General features: G+C 46.4%; 7 protein-coding genes across 7 annotated transcripts; 3 read left to right on the top strand and 4 right to left on the bottom strand.

Moving 5' to 3' along the window:
* Positions 1–363: 363 nt before the first annotated feature.
* DFL_007589 (uncharacterized protein) lies at positions 364–2,234 on the bottom strand (the record flags this gene model as incomplete). Its single annotated transcript, XM_067637193.1, has 4 exons — positions 364–1,161; positions 1,234–1,856; positions 1,905–2,025; positions 2,106–2,234. 4 exons carry the CDS (start codon positions 2,232–2,234, stop codon positions 364–366), a joined length of 1,671 nt encoding a protein of 556 aa, XP_067488735.1.
* Positions 2,235–2,799: 565 nt separating this feature from the next.
* On the bottom strand, positions 2,800–3,432 carry DFL_007590 (uncharacterized protein; the record flags this gene model as incomplete). The annotated part of the gene is made up of 1 exon (XM_067637195.1): positions 2,800–3,432. The coding sequence occupies one exon, from the start codon at positions 3,430–3,432 to the stop codon at positions 2,800–2,802; it is 633 nt and encodes a 210-aa protein (XP_067488736.1).
* A 152-nt stretch (positions 3,433–3,584) lies between these two features.
* On the top strand, positions 3,585–7,551 carry DFL_007591 (uncharacterized protein; the record flags this gene model as incomplete). Its single annotated transcript, XM_067637196.1, has 11 exons — positions 3,585–3,849; positions 3,914–4,209; positions 4,274–4,501; positions 4,571–4,696; positions 4,768–4,845; positions 4,912–5,133; positions 5,513–5,538; positions 5,609–5,691; positions 5,757–6,015; positions 6,083–6,962; positions 7,075–7,551. 11 exons carry the CDS (start codon positions 3,585–3,587, stop codon positions 7,549–7,551), a joined length of 2,940 nt encoding a protein of 979 aa, XP_067488737.1.
* Positions 7,552–8,329: 778 nt separating this feature from the next.
* On the top strand, positions 8,330–10,091 carry DFL_007592 (uncharacterized protein; the record flags this gene model as incomplete). Its single annotated transcript, XM_067637197.1, has 2 exons — positions 8,330–8,683; positions 8,790–10,091. 2 exons carry the CDS (start codon positions 8,330–8,332, stop codon positions 10,089–10,091), a joined length of 1,656 nt encoding a protein of 551 aa, XP_067488738.1.
* Positions 10,092–10,703: 612 nt separating this feature from the next.
* On the top strand, positions 10,704–12,167 carry DFL_007593 (uncharacterized protein; the record flags this gene model as incomplete). The annotated part of the gene is made up of 3 exons (XM_067637198.1): positions 10,704–11,508; positions 11,570–11,800; positions 11,875–12,167. 3 exons carry the CDS (start codon positions 10,704–10,706, stop codon positions 12,165–12,167), a joined length of 1,329 nt encoding a protein of 442 aa, XP_067488739.1.
* A 515-nt stretch (positions 12,168–12,682) lies between these two features.
* Positions 12,683–14,499, bottom strand: DFL_007594 (uncharacterized protein; the record flags this gene model as incomplete). The annotated part of the gene is made up of 9 exons (XM_067637199.1): positions 12,683–12,728; positions 12,787–13,410; positions 13,470–13,560; positions 13,679–13,735; positions 13,809–13,851; positions 13,946–13,970; positions 14,099–14,146; positions 14,313–14,386; positions 14,446–14,499. 9 exons carry the CDS (start codon positions 14,497–14,499, stop codon positions 12,683–12,685), a joined length of 1,062 nt encoding a protein of 353 aa, XP_067488740.1.
* A 1,439-nt stretch (positions 14,500–15,938) lies between these two features.
* Positions 15,939–17,495, bottom strand: DFL_007595 (uncharacterized protein; the record flags this gene model as incomplete). Its single annotated transcript, XM_067637200.1, has 4 exons — positions 15,939–16,104; positions 16,177–16,529; positions 16,591–17,103; positions 17,199–17,495. The coding sequence occupies 4 exons, from the start codon at positions 17,493–17,495 to the stop codon at positions 15,939–15,941; spliced, it is 1,329 nt and encodes a 442-aa protein (XP_067488741.1).
* Positions 17,496–18,560: the final 1,065 nt, after the last annotated feature.

Below are 18,560 nucleotides of genomic sequence, written 5' to 3' on the forward strand. Positions count from 1 at the left end.
GGTGCTGCGGTTGCGGTGCTACGGCGAGATCTAAGCATGTGAAATTCATAGTTTGAGCCCCTGTGAACTTTGGCTATTAAAACAACGCCAACGAACACGAACGAATATCAAATCGGTGACTCCAAGTATCCATGGAATTACGCACATAGATTTCATTGCCTCTAGGAATTTTTAAATACATATCTCATCTAAAACCTGTCGCTCTCGAATTAATTGCGCTCCAAATTGCCAATCTGTTGTATTTTGATAAAACTTTACGTTGTCGTCGGTAGGACAAAACCCTACTATTTCGAGCTCTAACGCCAATTATATCGTTCCCGATCTGTATCCCTGTGTCTAAAATAGGATTGCCTTGCTTTCATTTTAGCTCGCCTTACTAACCACACTCCATTCTCCCAAAACACCCTGTCCACGAGATCCCACCCCCTCCCTAAGTCCCTCAAGCCTTTTAACCCTCCTAACAAGCAAACCAACCCCAAGAGGTCCCAAGATCGTACACAGCATAGCCGCCCAAATCACGATCAAGAAAATATCTCCTTCAGCTTCTTCGCCGTTTGTAGTTGCCCTAGTTTCTAAGTCTCTAGTAACAGTAGGGTTTTGAAAGATGCCGTTTGCAGAAGCGATTGAGGCGATTAGGAATGCTATTTCTCCTCGAGAAACCATTGCTAGGCCGAGGATAAGAGATGGGTAGACTGAAATTGGTGGGCGTGGGATCTCTGTTTGAGTACTAGAGTTTTGAGGTGTAGATGCAGAGGGGTCTACCTCTCGAGCATCCAAAGGTTCATCTTTTTCTTTCGAGGAAGGAACGGTTGATTGAGGGGCAGAAGTAATATCTCCCCACTCGTCTGAGTATTCATTTGGTGCAGCCGAAGTCGTTTGAGCATCCGGAGGATTTGGTGCCTTATCTCCTTCGTTCTTAGAGGGGCCCCCCTTCTGTTTTGATTCTTCTTTTGTAGTCTTCTTGTCGCTGGTCCCGTTCTTTCCAGCCATTCTCGTCCAAAAAGAGAGAAGTTTACTCGTTTTGAACGGGAGGTCGACGAGTAAAATCCAGACTCCTGTTACCAACTTGGCAGCGAACATAAGGATGGAATATACAACTCCTCGCCAGATAATCTCTCGCCGGAATAGGGACTTGATGGGGATACTAAACCCGATAGAAGCCTAAAATTATCAAACAACAGGGCATTAGCAGCGTATTAAACTAGTATAAAAGCACCAATAAAGCAGCCTTACGAAAAAGAAAGGAATAAGAATCCTTTCCACTGGCAATGAGAAATAATTCTCGTATATCACCACTCCACTTGTCTCTTCACTCCCCTCACCAGCCTCTACAGCTTTATCATCGGTCTCATCCCACCAAGTAACCAAAGCGCCCGCAATGAAGGCCCCAAATAGCACTGATGCGCCGGAGTACCCTGCCACAACCACGCATACCACCAATACACCAGTTTGTAAACCCCATATGACCCCTTTACTATCGAACCGATTCGGTATTCTTAAACCCCCAAATAACCTGCGACATATCCATCCCATCACTACAGCTGCCAATATCATCCCCAAACTGGCGCTTACCGGCCGAACGATAGAAGTGATATTCACCCCTCCACCTCTTCCCAAGCTGCTCACAACTTGAACCATTACTAATCCGACCACATCATCCATCATTGCAGCGGATGTAAGGACTACACCCAATCGGGTCCCTGCAAACCCAGCTGTTGATAGGATTGTAAATGTCGTACCAAGTGATGTCGCAGATAATGCTGCGCCAGCTGTGAAGCATTGTAGACTACTCGCATTCGCAATTGATCCTAACAGGAACGAGAGGCCGATTGGAATGCCAATCCCCGTTATCGCCACTACAATAGATAGTGGTAAATTGATTAATAAGGGTTTAAAAGATGTACCAAGACCGCCATGGTAAACCAGTATAATGAGACCTAGATAGCCTAATAAAACCGCGGAGGTCTCGAGGTCCTGAGGAAGCCATGAGAGTAGTGGAGTTCCTAGGATAGTGCCTATGAAAATCTAGGGTTTTAGTTTAACTCGGACGGGGGGATATTATTGGAAATTTTATGTGTTGAGAGAGTTGGAAGTGGTTGACATACTTGTCCGATGAGACCGCAAAAGACGAGGCTATCGAGAGCCCAGTTTCCGAGGTTGAGGGTTAGAAGGAAACCGGTGGTTATCAGGAGGGTATTGATATTGGGCTCGTGGTAGGGAAGTGAGGACGGCATGGCTATTGATACCGGCAGTCGCAGAATTGTCTAGACGTCTAAGTCTTTGAGACGTTCGAAATGAATTTTCTTGGGTTAAGCGGAAGAAAGATGACGCCTTTAAATAGGGAAGTTTCTATTGAAGCCAAGCAAGTGGAAGTATTGCCGGGACTTGCTCAGGTTGACTCGACTGGAAGCCTCAAAGATATATGACCACCGGTATAATGCCTTATCTAACTCCATCCATAATGCAATCCCAGATGTTATTTCTTTCATTCAATCGTTTACCCGTTATTCCTAGCCTCCTAGCCCCTCCAGAACATGCGGTCTCACAATCAAGGTCATAAGCCTGCTCCAAGCCCATGGACCCTCCTCAGGGTCCGAAGTGGTCATACTATTAAAATACTCCCACCCCATAACCCCCCGAAGTTCTCTGGGTCCTTGTCCCTCATCTCAGAGAGTGTATCACAGAGCACATCATCCGGCACCCAGCCCGCCCCATTCCCGGGATTAGTGACCACCCCGACCACAATCTTCTTCGGATCCCACCCACACATCAAGATCTTCTCGTAGTCCGCAATGTTATTCATATCCCCCATCCACAGTAAAATTGCGTGTTGTACCATGAAATGTACTTTCCAAACGCCTTTTCCAGGTCGAAATATGAGAATCCCGAGAGATGCGGACGGAATAACTGAAGACCCGTGGCGACCGGTGCCAACGTGATTATGAATTCCTTTCCAAAATCTTGTTTCAACCGGTCGATCAGCCGTATAACCCCCGGTAGCGACATTTGTTCTTCAACATCAAGATCCAACCCATCGAGTCTAGCATGCTCGATCATCTCCTTCAACGGACCATAGAAAGCTTCAAACCGGTCGGTAGGTCCATCCAGGCGCGCATAACTCCCCTTCGCAGCGCCTCCTAGCATTCCGAGAATTTTTATCCCAGAAGCTTGTAACTGTTTACACTCCTCCCAGAGAGGTTCGTGTTTTGGCGCGCCGTAAGGGTCATCGTTGAGAGTTACGTCCGCTGGTAAGGCGTTGAGATGAATCGCGGCGATTATTACGTGCGTTACGCCGCATTCTGGGGCTAGTAGCGGGAGGATGGATACGAATTTGCCGTTATGATAGTGGGTTTGGTGATAGCAGACGATGCGGGACTGGTGGCGTGGCGAGGGAGTGGAGGAGGGGTCGGTGGAGGGGAGGACTGGCGGCATATTGTTTCACGAACGGGAAGAGAAGCTGGGATGCGGCGGGCGTGTTAAATTCTAGACTTTCAACACTAAAACAATTTAAATTATCCAACGTTATATTGACGGTCAATGTAACCTGTAGACACCTACACAACTTGTGGCTGAGATTCATTACAATGAATAGGTGCGCGCGACCGGTGGTCAGGCTGACTACAGCCATCAGGCATGCCTCAAAGGGCACGCGAATGTATGTTGACAGTAGCCCTGCCAAAACCGTCGACAAGGACCCCAAAAATGTCGACAAGAAATGGAAGAAACGTACGAATGTGCCAAAAAAGAACCCCACCACAGGCGAACCAGAAGATTTACCATCCGGAAAAATCGAAATAAAGGGGCACTCACTGCTTCGAGGAGCGCGGTTGCGCCGAAGCTTTCTATATGGTATGCTCCAAGTCGTTCTCTCAATTGGATACATTCATGAGCTGACAATTATTCGCGAATCTAGTACCAGCACATAAAGAGAGGTTCCTTGAGAAAGCACTCACATCAGCCGCAGATTGCATCGTCTTCGATCTAGAAGACGGTGTCGCGCCTTCAGAGAAGAACGAAGCCCGTGAAAATCTCAAAAATCTGTGGAAAAGACTTGCCACCGAAGGATATAATGTTGGAGAGAACCAGCGAGCCGAACTATGCCTCCGAATCAATCATGAAGGATGGCTGGGCTCGAAGCACTGGGAACAAGGCCCCGTAAAAAAGATAAGTGCGCCATCGCACGAAATTGATCAAGATTTGGATCTTCTCGTGCGTATTAACCTGATCCTCGAGTTCCCGCGATAAAATTTGTTAACCGTATGGGAGAACTCAGGCACTTCCCGACGCCCTCAAGCTTTCGATAACTGTGGTAGCGCCCAAGGTCCATTCCCCTTATGATGCGAGAAATATAAGAGCATTGGTTTCGAAGAAACAGAGAAAAGTAGTGGATCGTAGCCGGCATATCAGCAGATTAGAAATAATCCCGACGATTGAAACGGCATTCGCTGTCCACAACCTGCCACTCTTCTTTTCGCACGGCAAACACTTTTCAGCATTGGTTGTAAGAAAACCCCTTGTATCACTATCATAGGACGGTTCCTCTGATATGCTAATTACAATCACAATACAGTTTGCGTCCGAAGACTATTGTGCATCCCTGGGGATTCCTAGGACGAAAGATCACTCCAATATGCTATTCGCACGAAGTCAGTTGGTAAATATTTGCAAAGCAGCTGGTGTCCCTCCAATAGATATGGTATAGCAATCGATATCCCTTAGAGCTATTACAACAATGGTCATTCTAATCGTACTCATTTATGGCTCTAGGTCTGCCAGGATTTTAAGGATCTGGACATCCTCAAGCAGGAGTGTGAAGAAGGAGTATATCTAGGTTTCGAGGGCAAGGTAGGGCCTCCAAAATCAAAATTCTTGATGCATATTATATTATCATACTCTAACTAGTGAATATAGCAAGCGATTCACCCCGACCAAATTGAGACTATCAACAGAATATTCTCCCCGAGTACTGAGGAGGTAGAATGGGCAAAGGCGCTCCTAGAAGCCGTTGAGAAGAACAAAACGGATGGCGCATTCGAGTTTGAAGGGAAGATGGTGGATCGGCCAGTATTCAGGAAGGCGGAGAATATCCTCACGAAACATAATTTGATTGAGGAGTTTGATAAGGATAAATTTGTTACTAAGCTAGTCTTCTAAGGCAATGCAGGCATATGCAAATAGGCTAGCCGTATAGCATACTGATACACTTACCCCAAGCCTTATTTCTTAAGTCCGATATCGAGATATCATGTTTTTTATCCCGACTATAATCCCAAGCGCCTAACCTGCCTCCGGACCCGCAATCACGCCATTCTATTGACCCGATTCAATGACTTGGTACTCTTGACTAACTGTCTTTAGTGGCTGAATACGTCATCCGAACCGCCCGATAACTATCGATAGGCTCTGATAGACTGACATTCAACCCAACGCACAAAATCCCACATTAATATTTCTCCTCCTCGTCTTCAGATATCTTAAAACCTTTGGGCGTCAATTCAGATAAAATAAATAGCTATCTGGTGAGAGTGTCATTAAAAGGTAAAGGTTCTCCCTATCAGTTTGCGTTACATACCACTACCTGCTAACTTCGAAGCATTCTATGCCCCAGCATCCTAGCAAATACGAACTTCTTTCTTCGTTATATTTACCGCCAGAATCTCCAGGTTACACCCAGTATCCCTGCACTTCAAGGTCCGCAACCATAGTAGGTCCCGGTTCCAACAACGTGCTGAAAAGGATGCGCAATGCCTTCAAAGAGATAGCGGAAGCTATCAAAAAGCGAACGAATCCCATTCGCGACTCCTTTCCGGGTGCAGCTAGCCATCCTAGCCATGGCCAAACAATCTTAAATGCGGATGAACCTTTACTTGCAGAACCTCTCGAACGGGATGTTTTAGCTTATAGATATCATCATGGGACGAACCTTGGGGCTATATTTGTGGCTGAGAAGTGGTTGTTTGGGAATGTTTTTCCGGAGGGGGCGACGGGGGATAGTGAATTAGATGCTGTGAAGGCGTATGTTTCTATATGATAACCTTGTACGCTATGCATAGGCTTTACACTTACGTATTCTATATAACAGACAAGTCAACCTCCACGGACTCGACTCAACCCGCCAACTATTCGAAAACTTTTGGTCAACAATCATGACACCCGAAGACTGGGTATTCCTCGCCAACAAAGCCTCCGTAACCACAGTCCGCCTACCAATCGGCTACTTCAGCCTCGGCCCGGACTTTTGTCGCTCGACCCCCTTCGAAAAATATGGGACAGTCTATACTAATTCCTGGCTATACATCAAACAATACATTGCCTCTGCTGCTTCCCACGGCATCGCCACGCTCATAGACTTCCATGCCCTCCCCGGTGGTGCGAACTGTGATTCTCACTCTGGTACTTCATGTCATAAAGCCGAATTATGGGGGAATTCAAAGAATCTTAAGCTCTCCGTCGAGTGTTTGAAATTCATTGCCAACGAAACAAAAGACATGCCGTTCGTTATCGGGTTACAGCTCGTCAATGAGGCGGCGTATAGAGCTCACGGGATGTATGAGTTCTACGACCAAGTTATTGGTGAGCTAGGAAGGATCAATCCGCATTTGAATGTCTATATATCTGATGGTTGGGATATTAATACTGCATTGCAGTATTCGATTAAGATGAATGGGAGGGGAGGGTGCAGTGTTATCGTGGATACGCATAAGTATTATACTTTTGCAGAGGAGGATAAGAAATTGAATCCGCATCAGATTATTGAGAAGGTGAATTTGGCTGAGCTGGAGAATAAAAAGGGACAAGGTGCGGCGGTTGTGGTTGGGGAGTATAGTTGTGTGATGGATGGGAGGAGTTGGGGGAATATAAAGGGGAATGAGAGGAAGGATTTGGCGACGAGGTTTGGCAAGAAACAGACGGAGACGTGGTGGAGGGAATGTGGAGGGAGTTTCTTTTGGACGTATAAAATGGTGAGTCTTCGGCCATGCTATCGCCCAGATTTGGAGCCTCCACGAATTCAACCAATTTATGAAAACTTCGGTGGGAATATTGTGAGAAGCTAACCCAAGATCAAATGAATAGGCATGGATGCCAGGTGGAGAATGGGGGTTCAGCGAACAGACGACGAATGGTGCAGTTCCGGCCCCTCCACTCGCAACAGCCGACAAATCCGCCGTAGAAGATGGTATCTATAAAGCCTCAAAATCTAGAGAAGACCTTAAAAATGCTTCAATGGCTCAACACACCAATTACTGGAACCACGCTTCCCCCGGACAATATTTCGAGCACCATCGATTCCAAGATGGGTGGGAAATGGGTTTTAATGACGCCCTAATATTCTTCACTTACAGACTCAACCGATCCGGTGGTGGGATCACAAGAACTGGTGCAGATAGAATTGGTATGCTTGATTTATGGGTGAAAAGGAGAGAGTTAGAGTATGAGACTCTGGAGGTTCGAGAGAAAGGTAAGGCTGTTGATAAGAGGTGTCTCTGGGAATTTGGCCATGGGGTTCGACAGGGGATCAAGGACTTTGAGCATGTTGTTGGATTCTGCTGATGCAATCATCTTTTTCTTGATAACATCTGTCTGATGGAGTAATCACTAGCTTGAAGATTAAATTGGCGTACGTCGCTTGTAACGTAATCAGGCGTTTTTATATTGAGAACGAGGCCGAATAGGCCGCGAACTAATGCAACGATTCGTTTGTTCTGAAATTTTGGGGGCTTTGGTACGAATTAAGGCTCCTAATAAGGCTGAGCCATAGACCCTTGCCTATCCGAATAATCATATAAATTCATACGAAGTCAAGAACCCTAGCCCACCCGCCTACGAGTACTCGAGTGTGTGCATACGTAAACAGTAATTCGTCCCAATCCAACTAAAGTATAAGTTTCCTGTCGAATGCAAAAAAGTCAATCCAGATTCAGGAACCCCCATTACTTCTACTGCGCATCGGTCTAACTTCCAATTGTCTTGGCTCTCCAAGCCTATGACGGCGTTTTTGCAACAAGGGTATTCCGAATACGAGCGAAAGGGGCAACTGTCCGGTCTCCAAACATCACATATACAACCTCCCCATCATCGTAAAGCCTTATATCCACCCGCACAAAGCTCCCCCAATCGGCCAAAAAGGACAATTCCGGCTTTGGCTGCCTGCATGCGCCCCTGTGAAGGTTCCGTTTTTTTCTTGATGTGTAGCTAGCTAGCTCAAACTAGGCTTCGTGCAGAGAAGTGCACAATACTGGAATTGGTTAAACTCAACGGTTGAGGTATTGCACATATATAAAGAACAGAGCCTCTTCCCACAGCATATTTTAGGATTTCCCCCCAGATCATGCCAAAATCAGGCGCAGGACTGGCTTCCGGAAATATCATCCAGTTCCCACTTCAAGTCCAAACTCTCGATCTTAACAGTGGTCTATCACCCGTATCTGCCAGCGACGATTCTTCAACCAACAGCAACAACAACGCGGCGGCATCCGCGTCTCGTTCCGGAGGTGGTGCTTCGGAATCCGAGCTTGATATCGAACTCGTGAACGCCGCGGGGTCAACTGGGGATAATGAGCCAAATGGAACTGGAAACGGTGCGCATCCGAGGGGCAAGGAAGCAGCGATTAAACAAGCGCATCGAAGGACGCATAGAAAGAGTCGTATGGGATGTGGGATGTGTAAAACGAGGAAGGTGAAGGTATGCTACCTTACATCATGTAATCTCAAGCGTTCAAATGCTATTATTTCCCTATTGTTCAAATTAAAGTATGCTATATATATGCTAAGATGACATCTACCCGCAGTGCGACGAAGGAAAACCTCGCTGCGGGAATTGTATGGACCGTAACGAGAAATGCGTCTATATAGCCCCCACCCACTCCCGCCCACGAAGACCCGTAACATTTCAAACTTCTTCTCGATCTTCAGATAGCGGAGGCAGTCACCCCGCCACCCCTCCAGAAGTCTACGACGACGGCGAGTTCGACGAAATCATCCCTCGTTCTGGTCCGGAATATACAACCAACCGAGTCATAAAGGTCGACTTGTCTCCACACTTCGCACTCGTCCCCGGTCGTCCAGGTCGTCCGACAAATGAAGCAAAACTGTTACATCACTGGGTAACCGTCACATGTAGTGGCGTGCGATTTCCTAATCGTTCTTCAACGGCGGAACTTATGCGGGAAGCTATACCACAACTTGCAGCATCATACCCTTTCCTTCAAGATGCGCTTCTCGCTTGCGCAGCGGTGCATTTAATAGACCGTACCGCCGTTGAACCGCAGAGCCTTATCGGTTCCGCAAGTTCAAAGTACTTCACCAAAGCTCTCCGATCATTCCAGCAAATCCTTGCAGAACCGGAGAAGGTAGCAGAAAGCGCCGAAGCAGTCTTCGCAACATCGATGCTCATCGCCCTTTGGAACGGCATGAACGCATTCCACCACTCAAACAAAGACGAGTTCTACGACGATTTCGTACGGTTTTTCCGTATGAGCCAGGGTACCAAAACCGTTGGCTACAACTACTGGGATCTCCTCGACGGAACACGATGTAGACGTTTAATCGAAGCTCGTGAGGGAGCAACAGTCCTCGACGAAGAACTGCCCGAGTTCTTAAGAAACGAACGCCTAATGCTAATATCTAGCCGTGTGAAAGACGGCATAGACGAGGAAGACAGCGACCCAGCGCTCCGTGAGGTCTATAGGATCACAATGAACCTGATAGAATGGGTTCACGCCGCTCTCCTAATCCCTACAAACACAATCAGCGAACTCGCTGGTCGTGTTAATACATTCCCCACAATGTGTCCCGGCGCATTCGTCAGTCTACTCGCTAAAAAGGACGAGAGGGCTATTGCGATTGCAGCGCATTATATGGCGACGGCATGCAAGGTTGATAATTATAGTTGGTTTTTGGCAGGGGGCAAGATGAAGAGGTATATTAGGGTGTTGTGTAGCATGGTACGGAGGAAGGAGTGGGTGGTTTGGCCGTTGATTACAATTGGAGATAGTTGGACGAGTGTACTGTTGCAGGTTGATGGACAGGAGAATGAGAGGATATACAACTTGGCGACAGAGATTTTAGGGACTGTACCGTTGAATTGGTAGGGGTATGGGGTTGGCTCCGAGCTTGATGGTATATATGGTTGTCGATATCGATACGTCTTGATCTTTGGGGCTTTGGCGTCCGATTTGTTTAATTTCATGGGCCTTTTGTTTCTGCTCGGATTGGCTATATATTTTAAATAAATTCCGGCATTTTGCGCTGTAATGCAATTAATGTTCAATTCAATCTTTAGCCCAACTTCTACCCTATGGTGATATTGCAATCAGTTGACCACTTGAGACTATTGTATTCGATATCGTACTTCTCATCCACATCCTACCCAGCAAACGGCAATCCAAACTAGAATGGCTGGTCTTCCGCTAGCCAGCGAACCCGAGCTCGCCAATCCTAGAACCAGGGCAGTAGTTGATCGATCAGATCTCTTCCCGAAATAAGGCCTGGCCTTGGCATCGCCTTTGCGATATAATATAACGAGGCTGACCGCTTGCCTGTTCTCTTTCAAAAAAGTATCAAATGACCTACATACCTACCATACCAGTAGATGCTTTGTCATATCCTAACAGCTTTATTCTCCAAACCTATGTAGACTCTACATTTTTCCTAATCTAAGACTCCACACCATTGACAGTCGATAGTCAAGTTGGCAACGCAAAATGTCCAACAATACCCCTTCGCCCCCTCCAGAACATCATAATACCCCCCAAGAGACCTCATCAGAAAAGGGAAAATCTAAAGATCTAGAGCCCCCAAACCCTCCTCAACTACGTGGCATAAATCTAGCAACATACGACGAAACCAATAGCACACTCTCCCAAACTCGAATCGTCGAACTCGCCCCCCCAGATCCCCCAAACCCGCTGTCCATCGTCGCAGTCGCAAAACCTGGAAAACCACCATACCTCGCCAAAGCCGATTTATCACGTCCAAATATACAAGAGCAAGTAGACTCTCAAGATCCCTCAAATATAACCATCGAACATGTACCTGCTCTCGTAAACATCCTACGAAATGATCAAAATGACATCCAGGGGATGAACCGCATGATAAATATCCCCTTTCAAGTACCTAACCAAACCATAACTGGACGTGATCCAATTACCGGAAATAATAATCACAATTACTCAACCTCTCATGACCCCGAAAAAGATGTACCGGTCAAAGATATAACTTATGCACCAGGGTACCCCTCTACCGCCGCCATAATCTCCACGGATTCAGAGCTCTCGGTCTACCGCCGTTTCGACAGACTGAACGCTCGAAACTTTTTGTACTATCAAGCGGAGCTCATGTATCTTGAATCGGAATTGGATAAATTAGATGGCGAAGATAATCTGAAAAAAGGAGCGGAAGAGAAGCATCACCTTAAACATTTCAAGGAGTTGTGGGAGGGCGACGATGAGAGAATTATGAAGCGGAGGCGGGTGGTGATGGAGATGAGGTATTTGTTGAAGGAGTACAGTACGTTCATACAGACCTCTTGAGTATGATATGGTTTTACTAAGAAGTATGGATATCATAGATACCTCGATGTTTTACTACAAAGACCTCCTGAACTGCCCCGAACCCTCGGGTCGAGTCCTGACATCCATCAGAAACTGGAGAAGAAACCAAGGAGACCCACCCATAGTCGACATCTCAGAAACAGCTTACGACAAACCCTTCGAAGCAGACTTGATGGCTCTCAAACCTCCCAAATCCGATGACCCAATAACAATATTCGTACAAAATAATCTGGGAAGGTTCTTTAGAAGTAAGTCCACCCTCCCCTCCCCTTACAACCAAACCAACAGTCCGAGAAATTAAATCTAAATTATTATAAAAAAGAATCAAAACCCCCCCACATCCCCGCCTCCTCCAACATCCTCTACTACTCCGAAACAGCAATCGATCTATTCGTCACCATCATCTGCACGCTCCTCGCCATAATAGTACTGGTGGGGTCGATGACTACTCTATACTTTATTGAGTCCCAGGGACTTAGGTTGGGACTTGTTTGGGTGTTTACGTTTTTATTCGCGGTGTCTATATTCTTGATGGCGAAATTGTCGAAGGGGGAGATCTTTCTTGCTACGGCTGCTTACTGTGCTATTTTGGTCGTTTATATTAGTGAGGGGTAGATGGTTCATTTGTAAAATATATATCGAGTGTTTTAGAAGGATGCTAAAGAAAAGCTATTGTTGAGATGTCCCAGATAATAATGACAAGAAACAAGATGACGGCAACGAATTAGAAGAGTAAGAAGAACCGAGTGAGGATATGGAGCAATATTAAAGTTGCAAATATCCTAATAAAAGTATTTTGATAAAAAAGGAAGAAAAAAGAAATCCCATAGCGCCAATAACAGACGCTCTCGCTCGGTAATAATGAGTGAACAATCAAAATTGTAGAAAATGGAAAGGAAAAAAAAAAAAAAAAAAAAAGTGGAAAATCGCACCGGGTAGTTGGTGATGAAGGACCGTATCTATGATGCGCTACGCAAGCAATTAAGTGCTGTTGTTATTCCTCCATGATAATTAAATAGCAAATGTACCGAATGGTCCCTGATTCCGATGCATTCAAAAAATCGTTTTCGTAATAAGGGTGGAGTTGGAGAAAATGCTTTTCTACAACGTGGCGATCTGCGACGAAAGATTTATAGATCCTCGTCCTCAAATGGCTTTCGTCCAGAGACGTAGTAGCTACACCACCAATGTTAGTCCCGTTCATCCCACGCCAATCGGTAAAAGGAAGACTTACTAGTTAAAATACATATGATAATTTTTATTGCAACTCTCCTGCTTCAACTTTGCCACAAAGATATCAACCTCCTCCTTCCTCCACTTCAATATCCCCGTAAAAAGCTTCATCGCAAATCCTTCGAGTCCATCCAACAAATTCAACAAACTATATCTCCCCAGCGCTTTCAAATGTTCATCCTTCCTCGGCCAAGGGTTTTGCGGACACTTCTTGACTTCTTCGACAATATCCGTGAACCCCAGTTTCCGTAGTTCATCTTTGACACTCTGTGGTTGTCCTCTAGTGTGTTTTCCGTTCTTCTCGCACGCGGCATGGAAGTGATCGATGTACTGCTTCAGCGCAGCATCTTCCGGCATTGAACCGTCGTCCGTGAGGAACACGAGATCGGGGTCTTGGAATTCGAAGTATCCACCTGGTCTTAAGGCATCATAAGCTTGTCTGTATAATCGTGGCCAGTCGGATATGGCAGCTCGAAGGTATCGGATATGGATGAAATCGAAGGAGCCCTTGGGGAATGTCCAGTCGCCTTCGCAGTCGTCGATTTGGAATTCGAGATTTGGAGGGACCCAGGTCGGTTGGATTGGAGCGAGGTCCGTGCCGACTACGGAGGCGGATGGGAAGCGGCTATTGGGGGGGTTAGATTAATGGATCATGTGATTTGGAAGGATAATGGAGAGACTGACTCTGCCATTTCGATGGCCCAGATTCCAGTGCCCGTGCCGATGTCGAGGATGCGTTGTGGATTGGTGCCGATGGGCGAGATGTAGAGGTCTCCTATTTGTGTAACGTCAGGTCAACTCCAACCTTTTCAACTCATATTCAAGTGGAAGGTATCATAATGTGCAGCCGATTGTTGATATTTTGAGGACCGGAGGACAAGACAGGTTCATACCATGTAATAGCAGCTTGAAGATGTGGTGCATCAGGTCTAACCGGTCCTGTTCCAGCTCTACAATCCAATTGACCGCTGTCAGATTCCGAACTTATCTTCTCGACATCGAATCGTGGAGTGCTTAGCGTACCATCGACAGGAAACTGGTAATCCGATTTCCCCGCGGAATTTGCCTAGTAGATTGAGAAGCCGTTAACATCTTATCACTGTTGAGAAGGATCCTTCGACATATAAATATCGATGTCGATATTTTTTGGGTGCACTCACATTGTATCTTCTACCATTCTCGACACTGCAAATTGATCACGTTCGCGTATTAGCTGGGGAAAGGTTTCGCAACGTTGAAAATTGCAACTCTGCTGTTCTGGCCCCAAGAATTCCGACATGCGACCCGAAAAAAGAACGCTTGCGAGCACTTACATCTGTGCGTATATCTGTTCCCTCAGCGAGGTCGTATCCGTCATTAAACTACGTCGATCCATCACGAAATGGTTAGTAAAGAGTTGTACGTTCGATAGTGTCAAACTGAGACAATAGCTAGTTGACACACGCACACGGCAAAGTACAATCCCATCCCATGCATGTCAGGGATGAGGGATGGTATAGACTTTTAGAGCGAGAAGAAAAAACTCACCTTCCATTATCAGAATCCCAAAAATCATCTTCAGCGCTCGAATCCGCCGGATCAGCGACAAGATAATGCTGCTGCTGTTCTCCACCTCCTATTGTTCCAGCTGGCGGCTGGTCTGCTGCATAAGGCGGCGAACCCTTCGGTGAACCTCTCGGGGGGATACCCTTTCCTTCCCTGGAGGGGTCGACATCGATTTTAGAATAGGGAAAACCCTAAGCCGTCGAGAGGCTCGAAGACTGGTTCGCTATCTCGTGATCCAAAAGGGGCGGGCGCAAAAAAAGCCAAGGGCGTACAGAGATTCGCGATGTTGGAAGAAGGGGACACCTGGGGCCGATATGGCGGGCGGGATGGATATAATTCCTTGGTTCGAGGAGTGCCGATCGTAAGTAATGGGGAGAAAGAAAGGTGGGAACAACGAGACACAAGGGGAAAAAACGTTCTCCTCCTTCCTTCTTGAATTTGGCTCCACGCCCGCGTGGGAAATCTGCAATTCTGTCAAGGCCTCTTTTGGAGGTTTGCCCGAATGTCAACTGATATCAAAGCGTATCAGATATCGACAAGCGTTTAGGTCGGGATAGCTCGAACTTTTGGGAAATGTACGGCGACGAACCTCCTCTGAAAAGCTCGCTTCAAGGAGGAAGGAATCGAAAAAATCTTGAAATCTTTCGGCGTTTAAATTGCATGCGATATTGAAATGAGATGTCGGCGGGCCAAAAAAGCGGTAAAAAGTGACGAACAATGGGAACAAAAGAAAGCCCAGACCACAAGGCCAAGTTCCTTTACATCCACTTCCAAGCTCTCTGCTTTGCCCCGTTAGCCGCACCCGAAAATCGATGTCCACCGCCATCAATACACATGCCAGCATCGAGAGCTTGGTCTTTTACAATCCCCGCAGGCTACAGCTACAAGCTTGCTGCGCTAAAAGAGGTCTGTAAACCTCGTATCCGAATGCCGAGAAAAGTCCAGATTAAGAGGTACTGCTTACTATATAAGTGGCGGAATCCAAGATGACCGACAAAAAATCAAGGCGAGGGCTACCATCCAGCGCCAAGTTGACTAGTTGCATAGCGGGTTTCAACAGTCGAAAAGAAGCAAACCGATCGAACAGACATTCCTCATGCTCACATGTTGCCACTCGTCTGGCTAATCGGTTCATAGACGCTCCTGGTATAGTTGCTATCCTGCCCATCTTTAAGAAAAAAGTTATTCATTTCGCTCATTCTTGATTTAGAATATATAGCTTCTTAGCTATTAGCTAACAGGGACGCGTATTACTTTACAACTGAACTCCGATCTAACTTAACTAAAGAGGCTCATTGAGAAGAAAGTTGGCCGGATATGGAAGTTCAAGGTGGGAGGCAACTTCGGCTGCAGAATTATGGCACAGCACGGATGATATGCATATAAAGTATGACCTACGGGCTTTCGGCGTAACATCGCAGCAAAAACCACCACCCAAATCAAGATGCATTGCTAAAGCAATTCTAAATAAGACCAAAAAAAAAAGGAATTATGCCTTGTATCTGTCGCCACCGAGGGGTCGGTAGTAAAATAGGTTGATAGGTTGAATTCGAATGAGATGCGAGAATTTGAAGCGAACACCGGGTTATTCCGAATCCCACTACGATATTACTCGTCGACAAAAGTTGCCTCGACAATATTCATGAGACAGCCTGGTGGTTGCTTCACACCCTCGAATCTGAATCTAGGGTCCGCTTCTGCAAACAGACGCTTCCAATCTCCTTCTTCACGCTCAAGAGCATTTAAGCACATCATCATAACCATATCTAGGGTTCTGTGTATTGTTAACTTGGTACTCTACAATCTATTTTTTTTTTTTTTTTCTTGGGAGGGGGGGAAGTCTCACCTGATTCTCCTCTCTTCCCAGGGATTTGCTGTATTCGGATCCGGCAACGCCAATTCATTGATAATAACTTTGGCACCATTCTTCAAAGCAGGCACCAAACTCTTGATCATGATTCCAGCATACTTATCCGACCAATTGTGCATACACCAGCGGATCAAATAAACATCAGCTCCCTTAACCGGTTGTTCGGTGAAAAAGTCGTGGACGACATAAGAGAATCGTGACTTTAGCGCTGGGTCCAAGGTAGATTCTCCCAAGTCGAGTTGTGGTTTGACTTTATCCTCGACGATAAACTTGAACTCTGGGTGTGATTTCGCGAGTTCGACGCATACGAAGCCGGTCGCGCCTCCGACCTGTATATATAATTCGTCAATTAATGTACGAAATAAGATGATCAAAGTGTTGAAGACTCACATCGACAATCGTGGCATCTTTAGGCAACTTATCCCAATCGTACCCATTCAACAGATGCTCAACAGCATAACCCTGACCAGTACTAAACGCAGACATCGCAATTCCAAACCTCTTCGCCCTCTCCGGCCTCGCTCCCAAAAACTGGAAAAGACTCTCGTTCCCATGAGCCAGCGCAAACGCCGTTTCCCCAGTCTCTCCACTCCCCGGGTGCTTCTTTAACGCATCCACAACCTGTAAAGATGCGGGGGCTAAATCATCGGTATTGTAACTAACCCAATTTCGCATCAAGGGATCATCACGGAGTAGCCGGGATTGAGCTGTATGAGCTACGTAGCCGTGACGGGGTTCGTAGAAGATTCGGTTTGTCATGGCGAGGCGGAGGACTTGTCGGATTTTTAGTTCTGGGAGGTTGCATTTTTCGCCGATTTCTGCATAGGAGATCTCGCCATCGACGGGGACGATTTCTGGGATGTTGAAGGCGGTGACAACGTGGAGGGTCGAAACATCGTTGTACTGCGATAATTGTCAGCACGGTGTTCATGATATCGATACCTCAAGACTCGAGAGGCGGAAAAAAAAAAAAAAAAATTTAGAAAGAAAAAACTTACATTCCAAACTAACCACCTCAAAAATTCATTAGGTCCGGTAGCCAAATCATATATATGCTTTGACGCCGTTAAAAGCGCCTGTCGCGCCTCATGAATCTTCTCCGTCTCGCCATTTTGAGGGACAGGAAAATTCGTAGGTCCGTCGGCGGCAAACGAAGGGTAAGGGAGTCCCTGGGCTTCAATGTAATCTTCGACAATTTTTGCGTTTGCCGCTACGGTCGCAGCGAGTTCCGACAGTTTGGGTCGTAACCTAGATTCAGGTGCCGTACCTGCAGCTATTGGTTGTGTAGAAGCCATTGTCGAGTATGAGCTGCGCGAGTGGTATCGATTCCGAATATAGCTATAACCACACCAGATGTCTGGAATGTGATTATTTTTTGAAAACGGAATTCGAGCTTTTGAAACAGCAGCAGCTAAAGGATTGGTTCCTTGCTTCTGGGAACGGGAGCCGGATTCAACTGTTCCAAAGCTCGAGCCCAAGCTTCTGACTGTAGTTGTTGGAGTACTAGTTTTGCCTCCTATTGGTCGTGGGAATTGGAGTCGTAGATTTGGGATGGTTGGAGACCAGAAATGGCCGGATTTGCGAAGGGAGAACATTTCATTGGAAAATCAGAAGAGGGGTAACTATAGTACTCTCAAGTTAACAGAAGTATTCTAGGTGGAATGGAACATGCAAGTTGCAAGTGCGGTACCTTTTGCCGGTACTTTCCTCAAAGTGCCAGTTATAGGCGTCGGCGAAGTATCTCTCCCTAGTTCTGGAGTCTTCCCCTTATCGAAACCGCCCAGACCGATGCTGCGCTGAAGAAACTAGCCGACGGCTGGCTTGGTTATCACTTTGTCTAGTCTTGATCCATGTTTTGGCAGCAGTTGGGTTGTGGCAAAGCCGGCTGGCGGCCAACCAGTCCTGCGAAGTGGAGCCTGTTGATTTCTCTCACAGGATGCTCTGCGCTAAAACGCGAAAAGGGCTTCATGATTGTCTACAATGGAAAATTGGCTACGGACGATATCATGGGAACATAGCTAGCTAAAGGCCGATCTAGGTTTACCATAAATTTATAAGCAAGGGTGGAATTATAATACCAAGGGGCAAATAAACTAGGCATGCAGTGCGCATACAGGTATTTGGGTCGCACGAACCCAATTCCGTGAGATCGGAAACTTCCAGACTTCACTTGACATTCACCAGATGCATGATCACCTTTTGGAGAATTTAACGTGAGGAGAGAAATTTATTCAAGAACGAGTCTCGAAGCCAAGATCCAAAAAGACCCATTGATAATTAACAACTGCTTGTTATAAGGTCTTTCGAACCGCGATAAGTTGGATACCAACGAGTCACGACCATTTCAGGCATGTCGGCCC

The sequence above is a fragment of the Arthrobotrys flagrans genome (assembly GCF_004000055.1).
Source record: "Arthrobotrys flagrans strain CBS H-5679 chromosome Unknown unitig_8, whole genome shotgun sequence".
Classification (NCBI taxonomy): Eukaryota; Fungi; Ascomycota; class Orbiliomycetes; order Orbiliales; family Orbiliaceae; genus Arthrobotrys; species Arthrobotrys flagrans.